Raw genomic sequence first — 24,139 nt, forward strand, 5'->3', positions numbered from 1 at the left:
CTTTAGAGGAACGTATTTGTCGCATACATTTTTACCCCATCTAAGTGAAATAATGTTTAAAAAAGCGTCTTGAGTCATTTTAAAACAAATGCTTTCAACATAAAAATGTTACAAACTTAAAGGAATATAGATTTATGTGCCCTCAGTTAAAAACTTGGAAGTAATTGTAATCTATAATAATAAAAAGATAATTTGTTTGTGAATCGCATAGCTGTGTGTGTATCGCATAGAGCTGCGACGTAGCCCCAAAGCTAAGAAATTTAAGCACGCAGATTGCCTAAACTGTAATGTGTCCACCTCGAAGCGAATTTTTCAAACTTTTTTTTTGGCTAAATTCGAAACAGTTTTTCGTGTGTCCTTCGCGCATATCTTCATTCAAAGGCCAAACTAATTCTAGTATTTCAGTGTTTGCACCGTCAGAAAGCGGAAAAAATCTTTTAAATGAATTATCAATTCATTCTTAGATTTTTTTTAAACCGCTGCACATGTTCGTTATTTTTAAATTTTAACATCCAAAAATGTGTGTATCTTCTTATAAAAATCTAAGCGTTTCACGGATTGTAAAACAAACACTTTTCTCTTTTAAAACAACAATAATTATTAATTTAACAATTTTGTATATTCTTCATCTAAAATTTCGAGGTAATATCTAGTAAAATGTGGTCTGTCTTCTCCTATATCGCTATCTACAAATATGTACATAGCATAGTCATAAATACAAATAAAAATTAACGTCCGTTTGTGCACCGCTTAATACTGCAGGTGGGGCAAACCCTAAATTTTCTCGAATCTTAATGATCCCAAAAGGTTATCGAATTTGACGAATCCTTCATGTTAGGAGAATAATCATAAAAGGAAAAAAAAAATATTAAAATTTATTAATGAAGCCAAATTTGAAATCTGCTTTTAAAGAAAAATATTAAATATACATTTTTTAAAAATACAGTTGTATTTGTGATGACATATAAACTAAATTTATATTGAGGTGCATTTTCTCGACATGATTTTTTTAAAAAACCGAGTAATCTTTCAGGTACGGATGGTAGGATATTTAGATGGATAAAACTAAGCTTAATTAAATTAAATCTCGTTAAGTAAGTTTGTTTACTTTAATAATTCATCAAAGCACTAAATTCTGATGTCTTTAATGATTAGAATTATTTATGTTATAGCAAGCTACTCGAAGCCTGTCTGCGAAAGAGGAAGGATACGTGGAGGAAATTTTAAGGGAAACTGTCTGGTACTCATATCGAAAAACTCCACTTCGTCGGTATCTAAACCCGGATCGAGCCACCAGTGTTTAATTTTTTACTCCTGGACCGCTGATGAACTGTCTCTTTAAGGAGATACTGGTGATTCAGGTGCAACTCAAATGTAACAACTGGGTTCTTATTTTAATGAACGCTCTTATTTGACTTCAGTTAAAATAATATTTTCGATTTAAAAGATTAAACGATTTTTGTTATAATTTAAGTTATAATTCAAAAGATTTGAATGATGAAAAAAGTGCAAACATTCGAATTTTAGAATCTTTGTTATAATGTATATCTGTATATTTAATGCTACTGGGTGTACCATTGTCCTATAAGTATATAATAAGCATACACTGTTCTGAATAAGCATACACTGCACATTCGTTTGCATATTGAAATGCGTGAGTTACATTTTTCCAAGTTTTACTGACATGATTTATTATTTACTTTGTTTTGAATATAAATGTTTGATGTTTCTGAAAGGTTCTCTGCCTTTGCAACTTCTCTGTAATCAATCAATCATTTCGTTTTGATGCGGTGTGGCGTTTTGCGTCTGATTTCTATTCTGGTGTCCGTTTATGCTTTATGCTTATGCTTTTCCGTTTCCCCGTTTTTGTTGGACAATGATTGAAAGTGACATTTCCGGTGCTATTCCGTATATTCTCGGGATCAGATGCCATCAGAATGTTCTTGCATCTGCCACAGTTACATTCTGCAGTTTAGTTAGTACCTCCAAAAAGTCACAGTTTCAGGTATGTAGTTTCCCGGCTAGCCTTGTAAATTTTTATATGATTATGAAAATTCTGTCTCTGTTGTGCGTTTTTTTTTTTTTTTTTTTTTTTTTTTTTTCCTTGTTATCTCAAAATATAAGGTTCTAAAACGGGGGGGGAATTATTTTTAACATGGATTTTTACCTAATAACATTACTAAGTAAAATATTTGTAAATAACTGATTTTTTATCTTGTTGAAAGTGAATGCGAAGGCGGCGAAAAATCCAAACCCAACTTCTTTTATGAAATATTAAAGCTACAGTCATTTTTCATTCATTTTGGAATTTTTTAAATGTCTTCCATTTGCTAAGAGTGTATATGTAAGATTTGTTATGCTAATAGCTCAGATTTTATGCTGTCCTGTGTAAAAATGTTCAGATATATATTAAGGAATTCTGTAACTTCAGAATTTATGTTATATAATTTCCATTGTTTATTTGTTTATTATTTTCTTTAAATTTTGAGCAGTGATCACAGCGTGGGTCCCTAAATTTATTGGGTCATTTTGTGCTTTCTTAATTAAGCACTGAGAATTTGAACATAAAAGTGTAATGGTAATCAGAACTTTACGAATATTGAAGAATGAGTCAGACGTTTCCCGTGAGAGGTTCATTTAAAGAAAGAAAAATAAAACAAGGGAAAAAAATAATAAATATGAACTCTTTCAGGTTTTGTATTACGCCCAAACATGCGGTTTTTTTTTTTTTTTTTTTTTTTTTTTCAGTTACAGACACGATTCAAGGGCATTTAAGCTAACACTACATTGGGCTAAATATATTTAAAAACAGCATATCTTTAGAATTTCTCATAGGCAGTCTGGCGCTGGAGATAAAAACGTTTTATTCCTTACACTGCTCGTTTTGAAATTGTTGAATTTTTAAATCAAAAATTCGTTAAAAGTTTTACGAAATAGACAATAAAACAAATTCAGGTGTGCATGTTCGGGCGGAGTTTTACATTATTCAAAATTGATGGCTCTAGGTACCTTTTTTCACATTGCAAAAAACATACACACATTCATGCAGATTCTTCTTTATTTAGTTTCTTTAAATATAATTGAGAACGATAATATTTGGTGGCAACAATTTGAAAAAAGATTCGGACATTTCAAGTGATTCGACGCAAAATGACATTTCGAGACTAATAGCCATCTCTAGCGGTCTAATAGCGAAGGTCTTCTCTGGGTTAACGTCTATTTGGTAAAAATGGGTAACATGTAATATGAGAGACACAAAAAATTGTGAAGTAAAATGCAGTCAACAGCAACTGCTACTCTAGCTTGAGCTCTAAAAATGCAGGTTATTACTAGGAATACCTCAGAATAACCCAAGAAATGCAAAACTTCACGTACACAAAATATGATATATTCCAGTCTGCAGATCGAAAGAGATCCTGAACTCCTTGCCTTGTTGATCAAACTTGCAATAACACGAGGAAGGTGGTGTGTGAAATTGAGTGCTCAAGGGCAGAAATGCAAATACAATGAATAATTCCAGATTAAAATTACTGACAAATTGGAGTAAATAAGATGAATATATGCAATTATTTATCTAATTACTGATCACGTAGAAAGTGGGTAGAATAAAGTAGGAGTTTGAAATCAGTATCTATGATTCCATACTTAAAAACGTTTGGAATAATTGACGTTATTACTTAACTAACCGTGCTCTTTTTACTGAATCCACCAGTCGCAGTCTGGATAATGTTTGAGAAACTAATAGTGAGCAAGATATGTTTTACCTTTTATTTTATCAACCGAAATAACGCTATTAAATACGGGCTGTTGTAACTTATGATCTTTTTTCTTATTCTTATTATTTACATTTTAACAACATCGATAAGTGAAATTTTGCTTACCTTTCTTAATAAATATCCACAGGAACGCTTGGAATTCCTTTTCATTTTTATCACACAGAAGCTTTATTTACATCTATGTACAAGAATTGTATGCTTACATTAGAACATTCATCATGTTTTTTTTTTTTTTTTTTTGTTGTTGTTGTTGTTGCCACTACATCTATCTCAAAAATCCGCAATGCGGTAAGAAAAATATAACAAGCTAAAAGTAAAAAACGCTGCGCCCTCTCGTGGCCAGCTACATAAACTGTAACATCCTCCCCCTCAATGAACTCTTGGTTCATCAAAGGATTGGATTCTGAAGTTATCTTAAACACTGAATGTTTTTAATGTTCTACAAGTTTAAATGTTCATAGATGCAGTGTTCGCAATTTAAGTTCATTGTATTCAGTTCAAAGAGTTCAAGTCATTTCTAATGGGTACAATAACTGCACAGGACGACGAAGATGAGTTCCATTAGCTAAACGGACAGTGCAAGCCCTTATTTTCCCATCTCGTCCTGGATGACACTCCTGTACAACTTCCATCTTCCATAATAATCTTGGTAATTTTTCTTCATGTACTAGAACTACAGAGCCTTTCAAAAGATCTGTTACGGCATTACCTCTCTGAATTTGTTTTACGTTTCTAATTTCAAGTAAGTATTCTCTTTTCCATCTTTTCCAAAACTCTTCTAAAAACCTTAGCCGGTATTTATATCGCCTTGTTAAATTTTCTTTAGTTGAATCAGGTTCAAGAATTTTGCCAGATGGTAAGGATGTCAGTCTTCGTCCAACTAGAAAATGAGCTGGCGTCAGCGGTTCTGGTTCTCCAACTTCATTATAAACATACGTCAGTGGACGCGAATTCAATATCGCCTCAATTTCAATTAAAACTGTTTCCAGCTCTTCAAATTTAAGTGAAGCATTCATGAGTATTTTCTTCAAACATGACTTAATAGATCTAACAAGCCTTTCTCAGAAACCGCCCCACCAAGCCGCCTTCTCCACATTGAATTTCCACTCAATACCTTTATTACCAAAATGAACTTCTGCGTCCTTGATAGTATTCCATAGTTGTTGTAAATCCTTGTCTGCTCTTTTGAAGGTTTTTGCATTGTCTGAATATATTATTCAACATACTCCTCTTCTTGAAATAAATCTTCTAAAGGACAGAAAATTGTTTGCTGTTTGACTAGACACAAGTTCCAGATGCACTGCTCTGGTTACAGCGCATGTATACAGAGCAATATAAGCTTTCCCAGTTTCATCCTTTGTACTCATAGGACCAGCAAAATCAAGTCCTACAACTTCAAAGTGATTTGCCTCTGTTATTCTTTCAATTGGTAAAGGAGCGATATCCTGACTTAGTGGCTTAGCTTTAAATCTGTAGCAAATCACACACTTGTTAATATTACTCTTTACACGCTGTCGACCCTTAAGTATCCAAAATTTTTCCCTAATTTGAGTTAAAGTTTCAGCTACACCACCGTGTGCTTGCGTTTCTTGACAATCTTTAATGATATGATCTGTGAAATGAGACTTCTCAGGTAGTACTGCTGGGTATGTTTGATTATAGCTTAACCCAGCATTTTGAATCCTTCCTCCTACTCTGAGTATTCCATTTGAGTCTGCAAATGGATTTAATGTAAATATTTTCGAACTATGTATGCTTTGTTTCATCTTTAATTTCCTTATTTCTTCTCTAAAATTTTCTTCTTGAGTTTTCTTGATCCAGAAATTCTCTGCTTCATTCATCTCTTCAGCCTTAACAGGTCCAATTCTTCTTAGTTTTAGGTTTTTCAAATTATTGATAAATCTGAAAACATAAGATGTTATTCTATATACCTTTTTTATGTCACTAAAGTTCTCGATAGGAATGATATTTTCAACAATACAGTTTGCTGTTAAAATTTCTTGCTTCTTTCCTTTTCGTTTCTCAGAATTTGTTATTTTATCATCTTCCTTAAAATTTCTCAAAGATCTGGGCCAAACACTGCTATCTTTGACAAGCCAAGGTGGGCCATACCACCACAGTTCATTTTTTGAAAGGGTTTCTACCTTTTGTCCTCTCGTCAATAAGTCCGAAGGATTCTCATGGCTGGGACAGTAATTCCACCAATCTGGATCAGTTTTCTCTTGGATTTCTAGACACCTATTTTGTACAAATTGTTTCCATTTTGTCGAATCAGCCTTGACCCAATGTAATACAATTTCTGAATCTGTCCACATATAAATCTTCATTTCTATGTTTTTCAACGAATGTCGGATGTATGTGATGAGTCGAGCTCCTATGACTGCTCCTAAAAGCTCCAGTCGAGGTAACGTAACCCTTTTTATGAGAGCAACTCTTGCTTTGGACATAACAAATGATGTTTTTGTTAACTCATTTTCATTGTATCTCAGATATACAACGGCACCATATCCCTTTTGGCTACTATCTGTAAAACAGTGCAATTGAATATTCCACAGATTTCCTTTTGACAGATTGTTGAAATAATGTCTTGGAATTTCAACATTTTTTAATTTAGGAATTTCATTATACCAGGTTTTAAATTGATTCTGTAATTCTTGATCAAGTGGTGCATCCCATTGGTAACCTCTTTGCCAACATTCTTGCATCATCATTTTAGCTGCAACAACAAAGGGAGATATGAAACCGATAGGATCGTATAGTTCGCCCGCAACTTGAAGAATCTTCCGCTTTGTTATTTCCTCAGCCGGATCCTTGAGTAATTCATCTTTGATTCGAAATTTCAGTTTATCTGCTTCATGATTCCAAATATATCCTAACAAAGTGCTATTCATTCCGTCTACATTAAACTTCGTATTTTCAGCTGCATTCTAAATCGCATGTAATTGGGCGTTATTGCTCCTCCACTTTATCATATTGAAACTAGCAAGCATCATAATTCTTTTCACATCTTCATAAATTTCCGCAGCTTCTTCTTCATCATCTGTACCATGAATCAAATCATCTACGTAAAAAGTTTCTTCAAGAAGCTGACAGATCTTCGAATATTGTGCTTTCAACTTTCTTGCGTGATGCTTTATAGTTGCTGCTAGTAAAAATGGGCTACATGTTGCTCCGAATATTACACGCGTCATTCTTAAAATCGTCGGTTGCTCCTTTTCCTTTGAAGTCCAAAGAAATCTTACCGCATTTCTGTCCTCAGGCTTCAACAGAATTTGTAGAAAAGCAGCTTCGATATCTGCAGCAAATGCTATTTTGTGTTGACGAAATTTAATTAGCAAATCTAATAATTCAGGGTTTAAATTTGGTCCTGAATGTAAGCAATCATTTAAAGATAGACTGTCATGAGTATGCGAGGAAGCATCAAATACGACCCTTAATTTCGTAGAATCGTGATCTTCTCTGATTACACAATGGTGTGGCAAATAATAGATGTTTTCTTCAGAATTCTTCGGAGCCTTTTCAACTATTCCTTTATTTAGATAATCTTCAATTACCCTTGAATACTTGTCATAAATTTCAGGATTTTTCTTAAACCTTCTAAGTAAACTGTTCCATCTGTTTAAGGCGATGTTATAATACTACCTATTTTGTTCATATTGTCCTTCCAAGGTAATGAAACTTCATAACGATTGGTTTTATATTCAATAGTTTCTTCAAATCTACGCATAACTTCAGTGTCATTCTCATTTGTTGAATAGTCATGTATTCTAATTGCATCTAAATTCCATAGCCTTTTTAGAGCTGCACTAATTTCTAAATCCTGTGGATGTGAAGTATTCTCAACAACATTCATTACCGTAATTCTGGAATGAAGTGTAGAAACATTACTTAATGCTTCAGTTCCGCTTATAGTGTAACCAAATAAGGTTTCAGAGGCAACAAGACCCTTTTATAATCTTTTAACCTTCCCAGTGACTATTTTCCAGTAATAATCATTACCAATTTATACTGATATTTGAGAGTTATGGACACCTATATCTGTAGCATCAGCAAGTCTTATCGAATTTTCCTTACAATAATTAAGTATTTCCTTTCCTGGTATACCAATAAGAGCTTGATTAATTTCTGGAGTTTCAAGAGCTTCAATTATTATTTTCCCAGGTCCACATATATCTTTAAGAATAACCTTAACCTGTTTTAGCCTTTTAACTGTAGGCTCAGTAGAGCCGAAGGTGTAAATCTGAAGTTCTTTCCCCACAACACTTAATTTTAATTGTTTTGATACTTCTGTCAGGATGAAAGATTTATGAGAGGCAGAATCGAAAATGAGTCTTACATTTTTTCTTCCATTCTGATCTAAAGCTATTGCATTTGCAGTTTGTAAATAAACCCTATTTTTGTTATCTCTTTCCGAAATTGACGCCACCACTGTGTCTGTTTTAAGCTCACCTTTATTTTCCCGTTTATTTTCAAATTTATTATCATGTAAAATAGTATTATGCCTTAATGAACATAAATCACAGCGTATATCCGAGCTGCAACGGGCAGATGTATGAGACTTACGAAAGTATAAATAGCATCTGTTAGCCAATTTTAATTTTTTTCTTTTTTCCTCAATTGGAATTGCGCAGTTTGAAGTAGAATGTTTCAAAGATTAATTTTCTATCTTCCCACAAAATATACAATCGGCTGTTGATGTATTCGTATTCAACGACGCAACTGCTGGAACAAAATGTTTGTTTTTGAAGGCAGTATGATATTTCTCACTTTTAATAAGGTCTCGCGATTGATGTTTATGTTGTTCGGTTCTAATGTTAAACTCGGAATAGTTTGGCGATGTTTGGAAAAACGTACACTCTCTGCTTTCAACTTCCTTCTTCAGAAATTCCAAAATGTTAGTCACTGTGCTTTCTGTGTCAGGGGTTAAAGATCGATTAAACTCTAAAACCAATTCGCTAGGAAGTATCCTCATTAACAGTGGGCATAACAAATAGCTGTAAGAATTCGAAGTAACGTTAAGGGAATCAAGGCTTCTAATTTCAATTTCTAAGCTATCATATAAGTTACGTAATGTTTTAATATCATCTATTTTTTTAACTGCCTTTAAATTCAGCAGACGATTCATATGTGCATTTATTAAAATGTCCTTTCTACCAAACCTTTCTTTCAGAATATTTATTGCCTTAGCATAATTTTCGGCAACTAACGGTAATCCCTTTATTGACATTAAAGCTGCGTCCGTTAGTAAAGATGTGAGGTAATTAAATTTGTCTACATCCTTTAAAGCAGAGTTATTATGTATAGCAGATTCGTATTGAGCCCAAAAACTTTGAAATTCACATATTTCGCCTTTAAATTTATTTATGGTTAGTTTCGGAAGTTTAGCGCCATTTGTATTTGTGTTCTCTACCGTATCTATAGTAGTAGAATTAGATGGCAACTCGTTTAATTTAATACATTTTCTATTTCTAAATATTCTACTGATCTTCGATTTACACAAGGTAATTTTATTTTTATATTCCAAGCTATCCTGTATTTCAGTTTCGTACTCTTTTTCATCTGTTAGGATAGATTCGATTTCAGTGTTCAATATTAGTATATCGTTTTCATTTTCATTTAAGATGGATAAATCATCTTCTAATAAATCAAATTTAATATTATCCGATTCTATTTCCTTTTCCATTTTAGCTATCAGTCTTGTTACTGATGCTCTTAACATTCCTCGCTTCTTTTTTAGTGCTTTTAACTTATCCATCTTAATAATCAATATTCAATCACTAATCGAACAATAATAAATACTTAAATCACAATATATCTAAAGATCACTGTTATCTCGGAATTTCGGCACCATGTTGCAAGTTATGATCTTTTTTCTTATTCTTATTATTTACATTTTAATAACATCGATAAGTGAAATTTTGCTTACCTTTCTTAATAAATATCCACAGGAACGCTTGGAATTCCTTTTCATTTTTATCACACAGAAGCTTTATTTACATCTATGTACAAGAATTGTATGCTTACATTAGAACATTCATCATGTTTCTTTTTTGGTTGCCACTACATCTATCTCAAAAATCCGCAATGCGGTAAGAAAAATATAACATGCTAAAAGTAAAAAACGCTGCGCCCTCTCGTGGCCAGCTACATAAACTGTAATACGGGCTGTGCGATTACATTCGCATCAACAAGAAAGTCAAATTATGAATAAAGCAGTTTCTCAATACTTTAACAACGAAGCACGTCTATTTAGTGTATAGAGTTTGACTTACTTTGGTAGCATAAACTAGTTTCAAACTCCTAACGGGCATAAAAGTAATTATCGCTGTATCTGAAATTAACTACGAAGTCTAACCTTTTTATTAAACATAAAATTTGACATAAATGTACTTCTCGCGCTTACAGCATTAACCACCACTTGTGGCAAAGTATTTAAAGTAACAGGCAAATTGAAGTTTTTAAACTTTTGTTTTTTAAAAACTTTTGAAATTTTAAATTAAAAGCAAGTTTAAAATTTAAATTTTAAACTTACTTTGGTAGCATAAACTAGTTTCAAACTCCTAACAGACATAAAGCGAATTATAGCTGCATCTGAAATTAACCTTTTTATTTAAACACAAACTTTGACATAAATGTATTTCTTACGATTACAGCATTAACCACCACTTGTAGCAATGTAATTAAAATAACAGGCAAATTTAAATTTTAAATATAGACTAGTAGTCAAAGAATACATAATTAAATTTAAGCAAAGTTGGCTCAAAACCCTAACTAGCGTAAAAGTTTAAATGTCGGCAGCAAATAACGCAAAGCCGAATAATTACATACTTAACCGAAATGGCAGAATTAAAGTAATGTGACCATCGTTCAGACGGGAAAGTGGTCTGTGACTGTGGTACCGAAGGGTCCGAATTCGAATCCTGGAAAAGGCATGGATATAAATTGTCTGTCCTTTCATAGGTGATAACGGTGGCCGACTTATTTATTATATGCCTCAGTCATAAAGTGACCACTGCTTCCAGTCTTAGTATGGCCAACGACTATAATGGCTAGTGTCCACCACTGGGGGGGGAGGGGAAGTAAGATGACTTTGACAAGCAGAAACACGCTCTGTCTTACAATCCCAAAACCTTAAATTAAATACTCTGTAACTCATTTACATTTCTGGTAAGGAAACAAGAAGAAGAAGAACTGTAGTAAAGACTGAAATTATAAATGTCTAATTAGTTCCAAATAATAACACTACAAGTACCATAAATAAAATTAAAACTTAACATTGTCTACAGGAATATACTAGTTAGCATTTTATATAAACAAAGTGTTTTTTGGGGAAAAAGGGGGTTATTAAAGTGGCCGTTTTTAATTATTGTAGCTCTAAGTTCGGATTGCACATGTTTTCGCTTGAAACACTTTCAGTAGTTACACATCAGAATGTCATTTTTTCACATAAAAACCTCAAATGGTCTTCTCTGTAGATAATGTCAAATATATGCTAACATTTAACGCTGCATCGGGAATTCTAATGTGTGTGGCGTAACTACGAAGAAAACGGTAATAATAAAGCCAAAGACAAAAAAAGGAGAACCGAGAGCTTAGGATGAGCGTAAAAAGCCTTAAAAACCCTTTTGGGCAATAGTTTATTTTATTTATTTTTTTTTTAAATCTTTATTCTCGAGAGTTCGAAGACAGCCACAAGGAGATTCTGCTGCATTATCTTATTTTTCCCAATTTCAGGGATATTCATTTAATACATTGTTTCTTTTACGCCATAGCCCCTCGATTTTATGGTTTAATCCCCAATCTGGAAATTTTTTCTGCATTAATTATTATTTTTAACAAATAAAATAATAAAGTAATAGATAAAGCAAGAGCAAAATAATAGATAAAGCAATAAATAATGAATAACCAAATAAAACATAAAGGGATAAAATGTTCATAATTAAGGTAACTAATGAATTAAAATGTCGTAAAATTTAAATGAAAATGAATAAATTAAGAACAAATTTAAAATAAAATCGAAATAATTAAGAGAAATAGTTAAACAAATGAATGTTCATTAATAGTGCAGAAGGTTGTGAGCTAAGTTTTCTTTCTTTCTGGCTCCCCCCCCCCCTTTTTTTCTGAAATGGCTGGATACTTACTTCTCATGGATTATGAATAGCCTAACCGATCGTTCATTTAGCCCTTATAGAACATTGCACATAGTGCACCACTAGGGGTGGTCTGATATTACGCTCAGGAGAAGCCAACAGGAACAAAGCCTTGCACGGGGTTAAAACTGAAATTAGATCTAAACAAACTTCATTGCTGGAAAAAAAAAAAAAAAAAAATAGCAGTAATCCAAAAAATTTGGACGAGAAACAACAGAAAAAAGTTTTTTGAATTAATATCACATTTTTTGAAAACTAATTTTGTCATGTAAGAAAATTAATTTTGATTTTTAATTTATAATATATAACCAAAAGGTTCTAATTCTTTTGTTGTGTCCAAATAATCAAATGTATATTTATAACCAGGTTTGGCACTATTTCGAATACGATAAAATTACACATTTAGATATATTTTTATTTAAATTGGAATAAAACTAAAATTTATTTCATTGTTTTATATTGAAATTTTTTTAAATAAAAATGAACATGTGCGTTAGCTTTTTAATTGACGCAGGAATGTTTTATCAGTGTTTACACAGAAATGAATCATTAAATATTGTAAAATACAGAAAAAAAAAATGAAACACCCAACACGTGTTAAAAAGAGTGGGGGGTTAGAATTTCTACGCAAAAACAACCAATTCGACTAGCGGGCAGGAAGACATATTTTTTGGTGCACAAAAAGTTTACTTTTGGTTCCAGTCAACAAAAAAGACATTGATGTTGGGGAACAAACTGACATAATTCGCTATTTTACTAAGAATTTCAAATATAAACAAATGGCGCCCTTAGGCTTAGCACCACTTAAACAACTTTTAAATTCTTGACAATTCTATAACTATTGCATGCAGATTAACTAAAGACATACAAACCTTAACAGAAGCATAACTTTTAAAGCTAAAGATGCACAGTTTACCAACATAGTATAAATAATAATAATAATCATAATAAAACTGAGCTCTTTGGGCCTGGTAACAGAACGCGTATATAAAAGTTAATAAATATATATACACTTTTGGTGCGGCCGCTTGCAACGAAAAGGAAGATGCACAGCTAGATGTTATAACAGTTCCCTATACAAAGTTTCATCGTTCTACTCGTGTTTGAGTTATGCGAAATAAATACGTACGTACGTACGTCTTTAAACATCTCTTCTGAACCCATTTTACAATTCTTTAAAAAAAAAAAAGACTCTTTTATTATGTCCATACGTACAAATGCCATGCAAAAATATCTTTCAAATGGATTCCAGAATGGTCAAAATGGATATTTTCGTTGAAATATGATACTCGAAATTTTTCGGGATTACATACTTCTTTTGCTTCGTACAGGGAAGAAAAATCATCTTTCAACAATGTACACTGCTCCAAAAAAAAAAAAAAAAAAAAAAAAGGGACAGTGCTATATCTCCCGTTCTACTGGGCCGATTGACAAAATTCAAATTGCGTTTTTCATGTCTCAAAAGCGCGACTTAGGATATATATTAGATTTATATATAGCACTATTCTAACATAGGTATTCTGACACAAAATCGGACTTTTTCTGAAATAATATACCACTTTTTTTCCATATTTCGATTCTACGTCTCAAATTATACCAGAATACCAAATTTTGTAAAAATCGTACGAGTAGTTTTTAAAATATTAGCTCTCAAAATTTTAGCTCCTCAATGTTAATTGAATTTGGCAAATATTTATTAATATCTCTTTTTTTATTAAACTTTTTTGATTTTTTCTCTCACATTTCGAAATTTAGGTTCATTCCAAATAAAATTTATCCATTTTTTGTGTTTTATTTTTTAAATTTCTATATTTAAATAATTTTTATAAATTTTTCGAAAAAAATTTTGAATTATAACCTATAAAATTTTTACCATCATCTTAAAGTAGGTGTATTTTTAAGCATATCTGCAAAAAATTAGACTTTTTTATTCAAAATTTTCTAAGATATACACGAATTTACATATTTTCGAGTTTTGAAATTTGGCATCTTTTTTTTGAGCGATAATAACGCCAAATGTGGTCTATGGATTTTTGTTACAATGAATTGCCACAGCTATTTTTAACCTTAAATTTCAAGTAAGATTTCACGGATAATTAATTATATGACATTTTTCCCTCAATGACGCGTAATAAATATTTATTAATACTATATGAAAAGCTATTTTTTTAAATTATAGATGATATTATTTAAATTTTTAACTATTTTTTTTAAATTTCTCTCTACCTTCCTTTTTTTAAAAAAATAAGAGTAAATTTTTACCTTCGGCGTTTTATCGTCTGCTACTTTACTTCGTTTAAATCGAATTGTCTAAAACTGAGAATTTTAGTTTGATATTTATTTGAATTTTATGACATTAACTGCATAATTTATTTCTAAACAAACTGTTGCTTTTGAAGTGGCTGAAAGAGCGGCTGATACTATCATCCACATTTTTAAAGCACAGTATATTTTTATAGAAACATAATATTTAGAATAATCATTTTTATAAAAGTCAAATTATGATATAAACTTACAGCCCTCTAGAGACTGAATTAATGGAAGTTCAATGGTTATGTAGAAATGATCTGCAGCTACTTAATGGCTATATAAGTCAGCAGATTCTGTAGACAAGTAAGAAGAATTCTATAAACGCCACCCAACATTCAGGATTCAATTAACAACGAGGATACGATGTTTATTAAATGAATTTAAGAAATTTTAAAACATAAAAACCAACTCATTTTTATCCTAAAATGTATTTTTGTGCGCAGCGAATTTTCATTATATCCTTAAAATTCTAATTTAGAATGTAATTGTCAAGAACTGAATCCTAATCATCAGTAATATAATAAGTAATTATTACGGTTATTAATAAATCCTTCTTATAAAGTAATTCCAAATATTTCAAAAAACTTTCTGTCTGAATGCAAATATTTTTCTATGCAAATATTTTAAATTTTATATTGATCAAGATCGCACACGATATTATTTATTTGCACTTCAATTCTTACCGTCAGTTCCAGTAGAAGTTACAAATCAATTATATTTAATTAAGGATTGGATTGGATTATTTAATTATGGCAAAGCACACGAGGGCTATCTGCCTAAAGGGAGGGATGCCTTCGTGGAGGACTTTCTAAGGTAAACTGGCTCGTATGCACGTTATACATGGGGAAAACCACGAAAACGCCGATGCGGCCAGCCCGTTCGCGAGATTCGAACCTCGGACCAAACTACCAATGATCAGCGTCTTTACCGCTCGGCCGCTGGTGGGCTATTTAATTAAGGAATGACCATCTAAGTTTAGAAACAGCGTACCGTAACAGCAATTCAATTATTGGCACCGTATCTTTCATGTTACTCCCGATTGGCAAGCTACATGGTTTTTAATGAGTATTCGGGTTTTGCTAGTAACTTCCCTTGGAAATCGCGCTTAAACTAGGTTAGTTGGTTATTTGAACATAGAAAGAACATGGGAGCTATTTGATTAAGGTGCTTTCATAGAGAACCTTTGTAAAGAGAACCTAGAAAATTACGAAAACCAACCATGCAAGCCTGGGTTAGACTTCGCAACAAACAATTAGTATTTAACAATCTTCATATGCTAGGCAACTGGTGAGGCTCCAATTAAATCGCCAATTTAATATTTTATTTGTAAATATTTAAAATATTGTTGTATTCTTAGACACAAAAAGCAGAATTTAAGTTTTGTTAACTTGTTAGTAAACTACCAAGCCGTAGTGCAAATGAATATTCAATTTCTTTTGCAATAATTGTATTCACTTAATATTCTTGGAATATGAGTTAAAGAAGGAACGTTCTCGGAAGATTAAAGAAGTGTTTAAATCCAGTGATATTACGTTTGTCTTACAAGCTTAGGATCAAAACGATTCTGCAATTGCCCGAGTAGTTGACTTGTAAATGGCTGTGAATTAAGCAGATGACTTTTAATCTTACGTTTTCAGTCAGAAAACGTATTCCAAATGTTTTGTATTGCATGACAATGCATCTTTTCATTATTCAATAACCAATCGGAGAACCGCTTGTGCTCCGAAAATAAGTATGTGTACTCAATTGTCCTGCATGTTCTTCAAATTTGTCTTCTTATGATTTTTTCCTCCCCAAAACTAAAGGCCTCTCAAAGGAACGTTTTTGACATTGAAGAGACAAAAGGAGTATAACATCTACTTTTAGAGGCATGTCAAAAACAGATCTCTACAAGCCTTCTCTTCCATTACATGTTGTGCATTCAAATAGTTGCATCAGCGTAAATTCTATAATCTGTTTTTTGTTACACTCTTATTACTTTATTAACATACAGTGAATATATACTAAACCTTTTACTTCAGCTTCAGTAATTCGGAATTTTTGACGGAATTGTTGTCGGAACTAAGAAGATAAGTCAAATTGAATATTTCGATAATTCAATAAATTCATGGTCAAAGTTTCAATATTTTATTTTCGGAGGGAGGGGAAATTTTTTCAGTTTTGGTCTTATATCCTAAGTATATTTGCTTCGATTCTTTATTTTTTCCATAAAAGCGAAAATCTTACGCATGGTATACATATAACGCATAGCTTCAAATTAAAATTTAATAATATACAGGGTGGTTATAATTAAAATTTCACTTTGAAACGGTCATAAAAGAAAACTACTGGATCAAATGTTATCAAACTTTGTAACCGTGTAAAGGATGTCATGGGAATTTATTTTCCGCGAAAAAAAGAAAGTTGGAAACCTCACCACCAGAGGAAAATGGCGCTGTATGCAATATTGTTAAACGAAATATGGGTCGGAATCTAACTTAACCTTTTGTTACACGGGTTTAATATGTTGTATACCTTAAGAAACTTTGAAGTAAGCAAATTACCATTTAAAGGCGTTAAATTCAATAAAAGTCGAGTGCGCCATCCGTGTAAGTGAGAAATTCGTCTGTGAAAACCATGAATTAGCGATTAGAAAATGTGAGATCGCAAATCACTCGCACAAGTGCGTACAATCTGGAAATCGTTTTCTTACAGATCGCTAATTAGTAATTTTTGAAATCTGAATTCGGCACTAAAACATGAAGATACTGATTCAAAACGCTTTTAATCGATTTGGGCCAAAGAAATCCCTCATGTTATCTATCTAGTTCCATTGCATTCTCCTACTGCATTCGATTGCATAGCAGTCATTCCACACCGTTTAGTGTTGAATGACAGCTAGTATTATAACTGAACCATTTTTCTCTGAAGAGCAGTCGACAGCTGGACCACTGTGATTGCAGCTCACTTAGAGTCAATGTTAAAATATTTCGTGATACATGAACTGCAGTAACGTGGCATTTTAGATACTACGATTTTTATGCAGGGCTGGGCCCCACCTCACGCGTGTCGCACAGTTACTTAGGCAACATTTCACGAATGAAAGTCTTATAGGCCAACACTTCCCCTCTTTCCACCAGACCTCAACCTTTGTGACTCTTGGTTATGGGGTTATCTCAAAAGCACTGTTTATGGTGATAATCTAAACAATTTGGCAGAAATGAAAAATGTGATACACTGACATGTCCGTAACATTACTCCTGATATGCTAAGAGCTGCTGTCGAGAATGCAGTAACAGGATTTAACTGACTTTCGGAAAATGCTGGACGCTACATTGAACCTGCTTTGTAACACGTTTCGGAAAATATTAAACGCATTTTAAACAGATGTTTTCGTGTCTTATTTCATTTAACAATATTGTATACAGCGCCATTTTCCCCCTGGTGGTGAGTTTTTGAACACTTTTTTTTTTCCGCGGAAAATAAATTCCCATAACCTCCTATATACGATTCCCAAGTTTAATAACATTTGGTCCGGTAGTTTTCCTTTTATGACCATTTCAAATTGGACCTTTAATTATAACCACCATGTAAATTAAACTTTAAAAGTTTGACAGTTTGGTTCAAGTCCCAGCTTTAAAAATATATATATAAATATAATCTTTTATATTAATCTTCTTAGGAAAAATGTTTTAAGAAGCTAATTTTTCCCTCGCGTTATAGATTGTATAAAAAAAACATGATCTTTAATATGATTTAGATTGTTTCAGCCGATATAAGAATCGGGTTACTCGGTGGTGAAGAAGAAACACTGCTGGACTGTTTTATTTCTTTGTCATTTAGCAAAAAATCTTTATTAAAATATTTATCCTTTGGACTTTGCTCTATACTTTGTATATAGTTAAAATGTCTAGAAAATGAAAAGCTGTCTTCAGCTGAAACACAGTTGATGCAATGGATATTTTAAAAAATTGACAAGAATGCAAAATTTATGAAAATCTAGCAATCGAAAATTCTTAATTTTCTTGTGTGAGCACTTAAAATAACTGTAGAAGGAAAGAAGAAGATTAGGGAGAAAAGCAAGCAAAAATTTGCAGGGAAAATTTGGCTCTTAGACATACCAAGATGTTTCAAAAAGTTGGACGCTTTTGAATATACTTTCAGGTTACTTCAAAGAATTTAGGCGTTCAAAGAGAAAACACTTGGGCGTATACACCAGCAAATACCATCAATTGAGCTTGTGTTATCAGAAAAAACAAAAACGATATCATTGCAGATTAAAGTGAAGAGCGACTAGTTTTAGACTATATGGTTGTATAAATTTAAATTACGTTATAGAACATCATATCGTACCATAAATGGAGAATCCCATGATTTTCTCAGTCGAATTATTTGAAGATTCAGGGTTTATCCAGTATTGTATGTGAATGTCACCTAAAGGCGTTTTTTTTTTCCCTCCTGATGAAACAGCGGACGAGCGGTAAAGTCGCTGAACTCTGGTAGTTCGGTCCGAGGTTCAAATCCCGCGAACGGACTGGCTGCATGGGCGTTTTCGTGGTTTTCCCCATGTGTAACGCGTATGCGAGCCAGTTTCCTTAGAAAGTCCTCCACGAAGGCATCCCTCCCCTTAGGGAGATAGCCCTAGTGTGCTTTGTCATAATTAAATAAACCAAAACCTCTTGATGAAACCAGTCTTTTCTTTCATTTCATATCTTCAAAATGTTTAGCCTCTAAAGACTGATAAAGGCTCTGACCAAATATTGATGAAATGGATTGAATTGGATTATTAAGTTACGTCAAAGCAGGGTTATCTGCCTTGGAAGGATGCCTTTGTGAAGAACTTTCAAAGGAAAACCAGCTGGCATACACGGTACACATGAGAAAATCCACGAAAACACCCATGTAACCAGCCCGTTTACCGGGATTCGAACCCCTGAGTGAACTACCAGTGTTCAGCGACTTTACCGCTTGGCTGTTTGTGGGAGAAAAAGAGAAGAAAAAATAAATTTTTGGGTAAAATTTAGTATTTGTATTTTTTTTAAATTTAAAACTTTTTAATCTTATGATATTTAGTTCTTACGATTTCAAAAATAAAATATTTTACTAAAATATGAATAACATTTAAGGAACCAAATGTAGGATAAAATTGTGTAAAGCAATGGGCACAATGATAAAACTGTTTAAAGCAGTGTATGCAAGTCATCCTAAGTTAAAATGTCGGTTATACATCTCTCTTATTTATATATATCTTTTCTGAACGGAACATTGAAAGGCGTGTTAACTATGCTTTACTGTATTTGCTCTTTTAATATATTCAGTTTTCAAACGCATCGTAATCTGGGTTACAAAGTATTCCTCCGAAAGAAACGCAATTCAAATAAATAAAATCAAATTCTGGAAAATTTATTTAAAATGCTCAGTTCGAAGGAATAAATAGAAAATTTTAAAACAATTATCTGAAGAGACAATGCAACACAAACAATTAAAATAAAAGTATAAGAATTTAAAAATTACCTAAAATAATAACTATGACAAAAAATATATATAAAGAAAACTATTTGAAAAAAAATAAACGCTGCACCTTTATTTACGCAGTTCGAATAGGTAAATAGAAATTTTTAAAACAGTTATTGGAAAAAAACCATGCAACTTAAACAATTAAAATGAAATTCGAAAAAGAAAAAATTACTTAAAATAATAAGTTATAATTAAAAATACAATATAAAGAATATTATTTGGAAAAAAGGAACGATCGTGGCTTTTTTTCCTCTCACGGGAAAGGAAACTAGGTTGCCATATATTAAGAAGTTCGCCAAGTGAACTATTCTTGGCGCAAACTGACAAAATAGTGCCAACATAAATTTGTGAATTTCTCTGTAAATTTTGCTCCAAATTTTACAAAATTTCATATTTAGGCGTAATTTGAGTCGTAGAATCGAAATATGTAAAAAAATTGGTATGTTATTTCAGAAAATGTCCGATTTTGTGTCAAAATACCTATGTTAGAATAGTGCTATATATAAATCTAATATATATCCTAAGTCGCGCTTTCGAGACATAAAGAATGCAGTTTGAATTTTGTCAATCGGCCCAGTAGATCGGGAGATATAGGACTGTCCCATTTTTTTTTTTTTTTTTTTTTTTTTTTTTAGCAGTGTACAATGATTCTTTTACTACTAGCAAATTCTATAATTATTTACAATTATCCAATTAATATTTTTTTATAATTCTTGTTTGAAAAGAGGCGATGTATTTGTTTTATAATATGCGAAAACTTCGAAATTTTATATCCCATGCATTTTTAGATGTTTGAATTGTAAAAGAATGAGTGAACTAAATAAAAGATTATGTTTAACAAGTAATAAACGACAATGTAATATTTTGTTTTTAGAAACTGTACATAGATATTATTTAACGTAGAAGTATTACCTCCCTGCTGTTCGCTAAGTTTTTTTGTTTTAAATAAAACTATTACAACTTTTATAATTCAAGTATAAAAAAATTCATTAGAAATCTAATATCTTGTAAATGATGACTGTAATACTTCCTAACATCAAAAACTACAGTGTCAAAAACTAAGCTTAATATTTGAGCGTTTGATGTACATGAATACTTTTAACTAAAAATAAGGCATAAAAATTTTAAGGCAGTAGTTAAATGTAACTTAAGCACAAGTAAATGTTTTATAAACTAAAAATTTTTTAAAAACTTAGAAATTATTTTTCTTTAATGGGAAGTTACAGCATAGTGTACAAATATGTATACAAAAGCGAAAGTCATTGTAAAATAAAAACCACAACGTTGTTATCGAGATATTTTGATTGCAGTTATAACTAGGTATTTTAAGTTCGATTACTAATTAGACATTTTTACAGGTGCTCAGGAGATTAAGAACTTGCCAAGAAGTATCAGAGTTCTAAGTGGAGAAGAAAAAGAAGTGCAGACGATGAAACGTATCACTTTTCTCCGTATTTCGAACAGCAGCACATGGAAAAATTTTCTAGTGTTCAGCCCGATAGTACTATTCTTCATAGCACTTCTGTTTTGTCTCCTGAATAGCGCTTTTGTAATTCCTTCAAAAAATTTAGTTTTTCATAGACAGAAAACAAAGTTTCCAGTTGCTATGGAGCACAATCAGAGAAAAGATATTTTTCCTTTAGTCAAAGAATACCATCTTGATCCCACTGTTAAAAAGTTCTACAACGAAGAGGCTAGAATTATTGGATTTTCTTCAGAAAGTATTCATGCTTTTGAATTTTCTAAAGAACTGCCGAAATTGATATATTTGGCAACTTCCTATTTCAGTGAATTTAATCCTAGACATTATTATTTTCTGCATTTGGGAAATGTCACCTTTTTGCGCTATTCTTGTCCAGTCAGCAGCTGTTATGTTTCCAGAGATCCTGCAGATATAGGCAAAGCAGATGCTGTCCTTTTCCATCTCCGTGATCTAGAAGTCTACAGCATTCCATCAGTCCGACTGCCCGAACAAATATGGATTCTGTATTCCATGGAGCCTCCTTGGCTAGAGGTGAGAGATCTGAAAAGATTTGATGGAGTATTCAACTGGACAATGAGCTACAGGAGAGGTTCCGATATCCTTGTTAAGTATGGTTTTATTGGTAGAAGACCATCTTTAAAAGAAACATACTTTGAACGCCGTATTGATACATTGCAGAGGAAGCAGAACAAGGCCGTGTGGTTCGTCAGTGATTGTAGAACAGATAGCAACAGAGAAGGATATGTCGATCGTTTAAAAGAAATATATCCTGTGGACGTAATTGGTGGATGTGGAATTGAGCACTGTAGACCTGCTCAAAAGCAAAAATGCTATCTAGATATGGCAGGGCGGTATAAATTTTACTTAGCTTTCGAAAATGCTCTGTGTCGAGACTATGTCACTGAAAAACTCTTCAACTCCTTAGAATATGATGTAATTCCTATCACATTCGGTGGTGTAAACTATTCTCAAATCGTGCCAGAAAATTCTACAATTAATGCTATGGAATTTGACACTCCAGAAGCACTAGGGAAATTTTTGTGGGAAATATCGAAGAATCATACGCGATATTTATCATATTTCACTTGGAAGAATACGTATCGGTCCTATCTTCAACCGTGGATGTGTAATTTGTGTGAAAAATTGCATGAACCTGTTACTCCTGCTACAGTTAATGGTCTCAATGATTGGTGGAATGAAGGCCATTCTTGTTTAAGGTGGACAGATACGGGTTTAAAACCAGTGGAGAAATATGCATTTCCTGCGTACCATACGAAACTATTTTCTTAAAATATAGTACTTTTCTAAGCAATACCTGTTTTATTCACATTCTTTCAGGCAGTAAATGAAAATGCATTCATTGGTTGACCTGACTTGGATTTTTTTAAATTAAATGTAACTTTCAGAGCTTTGGGCAGAGGACGCGTAGGGTTTGTTTCTTAGTGCCGAAATATGTTATTTATATCAAATTTAACTTATAGAACTTATATTTACTAGTATTCTGAACGCAAGTTTATTCCTGAAAGCAGGGCAATATAGTCACTTCTAAGTCCCGATTTCAGTTTTTCTGTATTTCTTATAACCATTAGTACTGAATTATGATAGAATGAAGTAAGCAATATATGACAAAACTCCAAATGCCTAGACTAACTGAAACCACAGCCCATCTCGATATTCGGTACTGCTGGATAATTATTAAGCAAAATACTTATTATTTATAGCAATATAAATGATGGAATTTTGTTCTTTCAGTTAACACTTTTATATTACAAAATTGAATAATATAATTATTTTTAATTTCCTAATATGGAATTCGCTTGAGTTTCAACCAACATAAACAAATGGAATTTATTTTAATTTATGCAGGTCTTAAAACTGAATATACGGTCTTATTCTTATTTTTGATAACTTGAAAAAAAATTTGTTTTGTTTTGTTTGAGTAACACAAAATAGGTACTTTATCTGCAATCGCTAAAGTAAATTCAGATATCATTTCTTTATTGGCATAAAATAGTGATCTTCATATAAATAATATTCATTTGACACTATTTTATTGGCATAAAATAGTGATCTTCATATAAATAATATTCAAAAATAGTGATCTTCATATAAATAATATTCATTTGACATAAAATAATAATGAAATATCTTTTCATATTATCTAAGCTAACGGAAAAAATTATTAAAGGGATTATTTCATTTAAATATAGAAAAAAATTGCAATTTAAATGTTTTAGATCACAGTCTAACATCTAAAAGAGTTTAAAGTTGGAAAAAAATATTAAAAAACACAAAAATTATGAACTTAAAAGAAGTTGCAATCTAATCTTGATATGCAGTTTTCTATTTAAAACCTAAAAAATTCAACATGTAAAGGTGTATTTATTTCACTGGATTATTTACTCATCGACAATCATTCCTTCAGGAGGCAATACTTCGCGCCCTGGCGAAATTCTCGATCTGAAAACAGTAAACACTCCGAAGAAATTTACTTCCAGGTGTTTAAAACTATCTATCAAACAAATAAATAAATACAAATATAAAATGTAAAGAAAAAGAAAATTATCAGGTCTACATTGATCAGCTCTTTATATTCCAATAACATTAAAATCTACTTCTGTAACTAAGGTTTATGTTTTCAAATGTTGAAGCAATCTCGTAAAAAGTTTGAATACGTAATAATTTAGTGGAAATTCAAAAATACTCTCATTAAATTTGGGGTAAGAACTGTTAAAGGAAATAGGATTCCAAGCCTTTTCAAATCAAAAGAATTTTTTGAGGAGAAAGCAGCTTAATTCTGTAAGACAATATATTTTTGGATTAAACGAAAAGTTTATTTCGTAAACAATCAGAATTGTTTATTAGTGTAAAAAATTGTTCCTTAGTGTAAAAAATATGGAAATAAACATGAAAATTTTATTGCA

At 32.0% G+C, this 24,139-nt stretch overlaps 1 protein-coding gene and 1 long non-coding RNA gene across 2 annotated transcripts in view; one reads left to right on the top strand and one right to left on the bottom strand.

Annotated features, from left to right (window-relative positions):
• Positions 1–24,139, bottom strand: part of LOC118190105 (uncharacterized) — a 120,463-nt gene that overhangs the window by 3,819 nt on the left and 92,505 nt on the right. The gene's annotated exons all lie outside the window — the stretch shown is intronic.
• LOC118190103 (lewis-type alpha-(1,3)-fucosyltransferase-like) lies at positions 1,755–23,172 on the top strand. Its single transcript, XM_035360797.2, has 2 exons — positions 1,755–2,005; positions 21,091–23,172. The coding sequence occupies exon 2, from the start codon at positions 21,162–21,164 to the stop codon at positions 22,503–22,505; it is 1,344 nt and encodes a 447-aa protein (XP_035216688.1). The 5' UTR covers positions 1,755–2,005; positions 21,091–21,161; the 3' UTR covers positions 22,506–23,172.

Source organism: Stegodyphus dumicola, chromosome 8, assembly GCF_044657685.1.
Source record: "Stegodyphus dumicola isolate Sdum_Otavi_A_Nest chromosome 8, ASM4465768v1".
Classification (NCBI taxonomy): Eukaryota; Metazoa; Arthropoda; class Arachnida; order Araneae; family Eresidae; genus Stegodyphus; species Stegodyphus dumicola.

Bases quoted from the DNA above. Each gene is read 5' to 3' on its own strand.
- LOC118190103 (XM_035360797.2), top strand. From the start codon at position 21,162: ATGAAACGTATCACTTTTCTCCGTATTTCGAACAGCAGCACATGGAAA.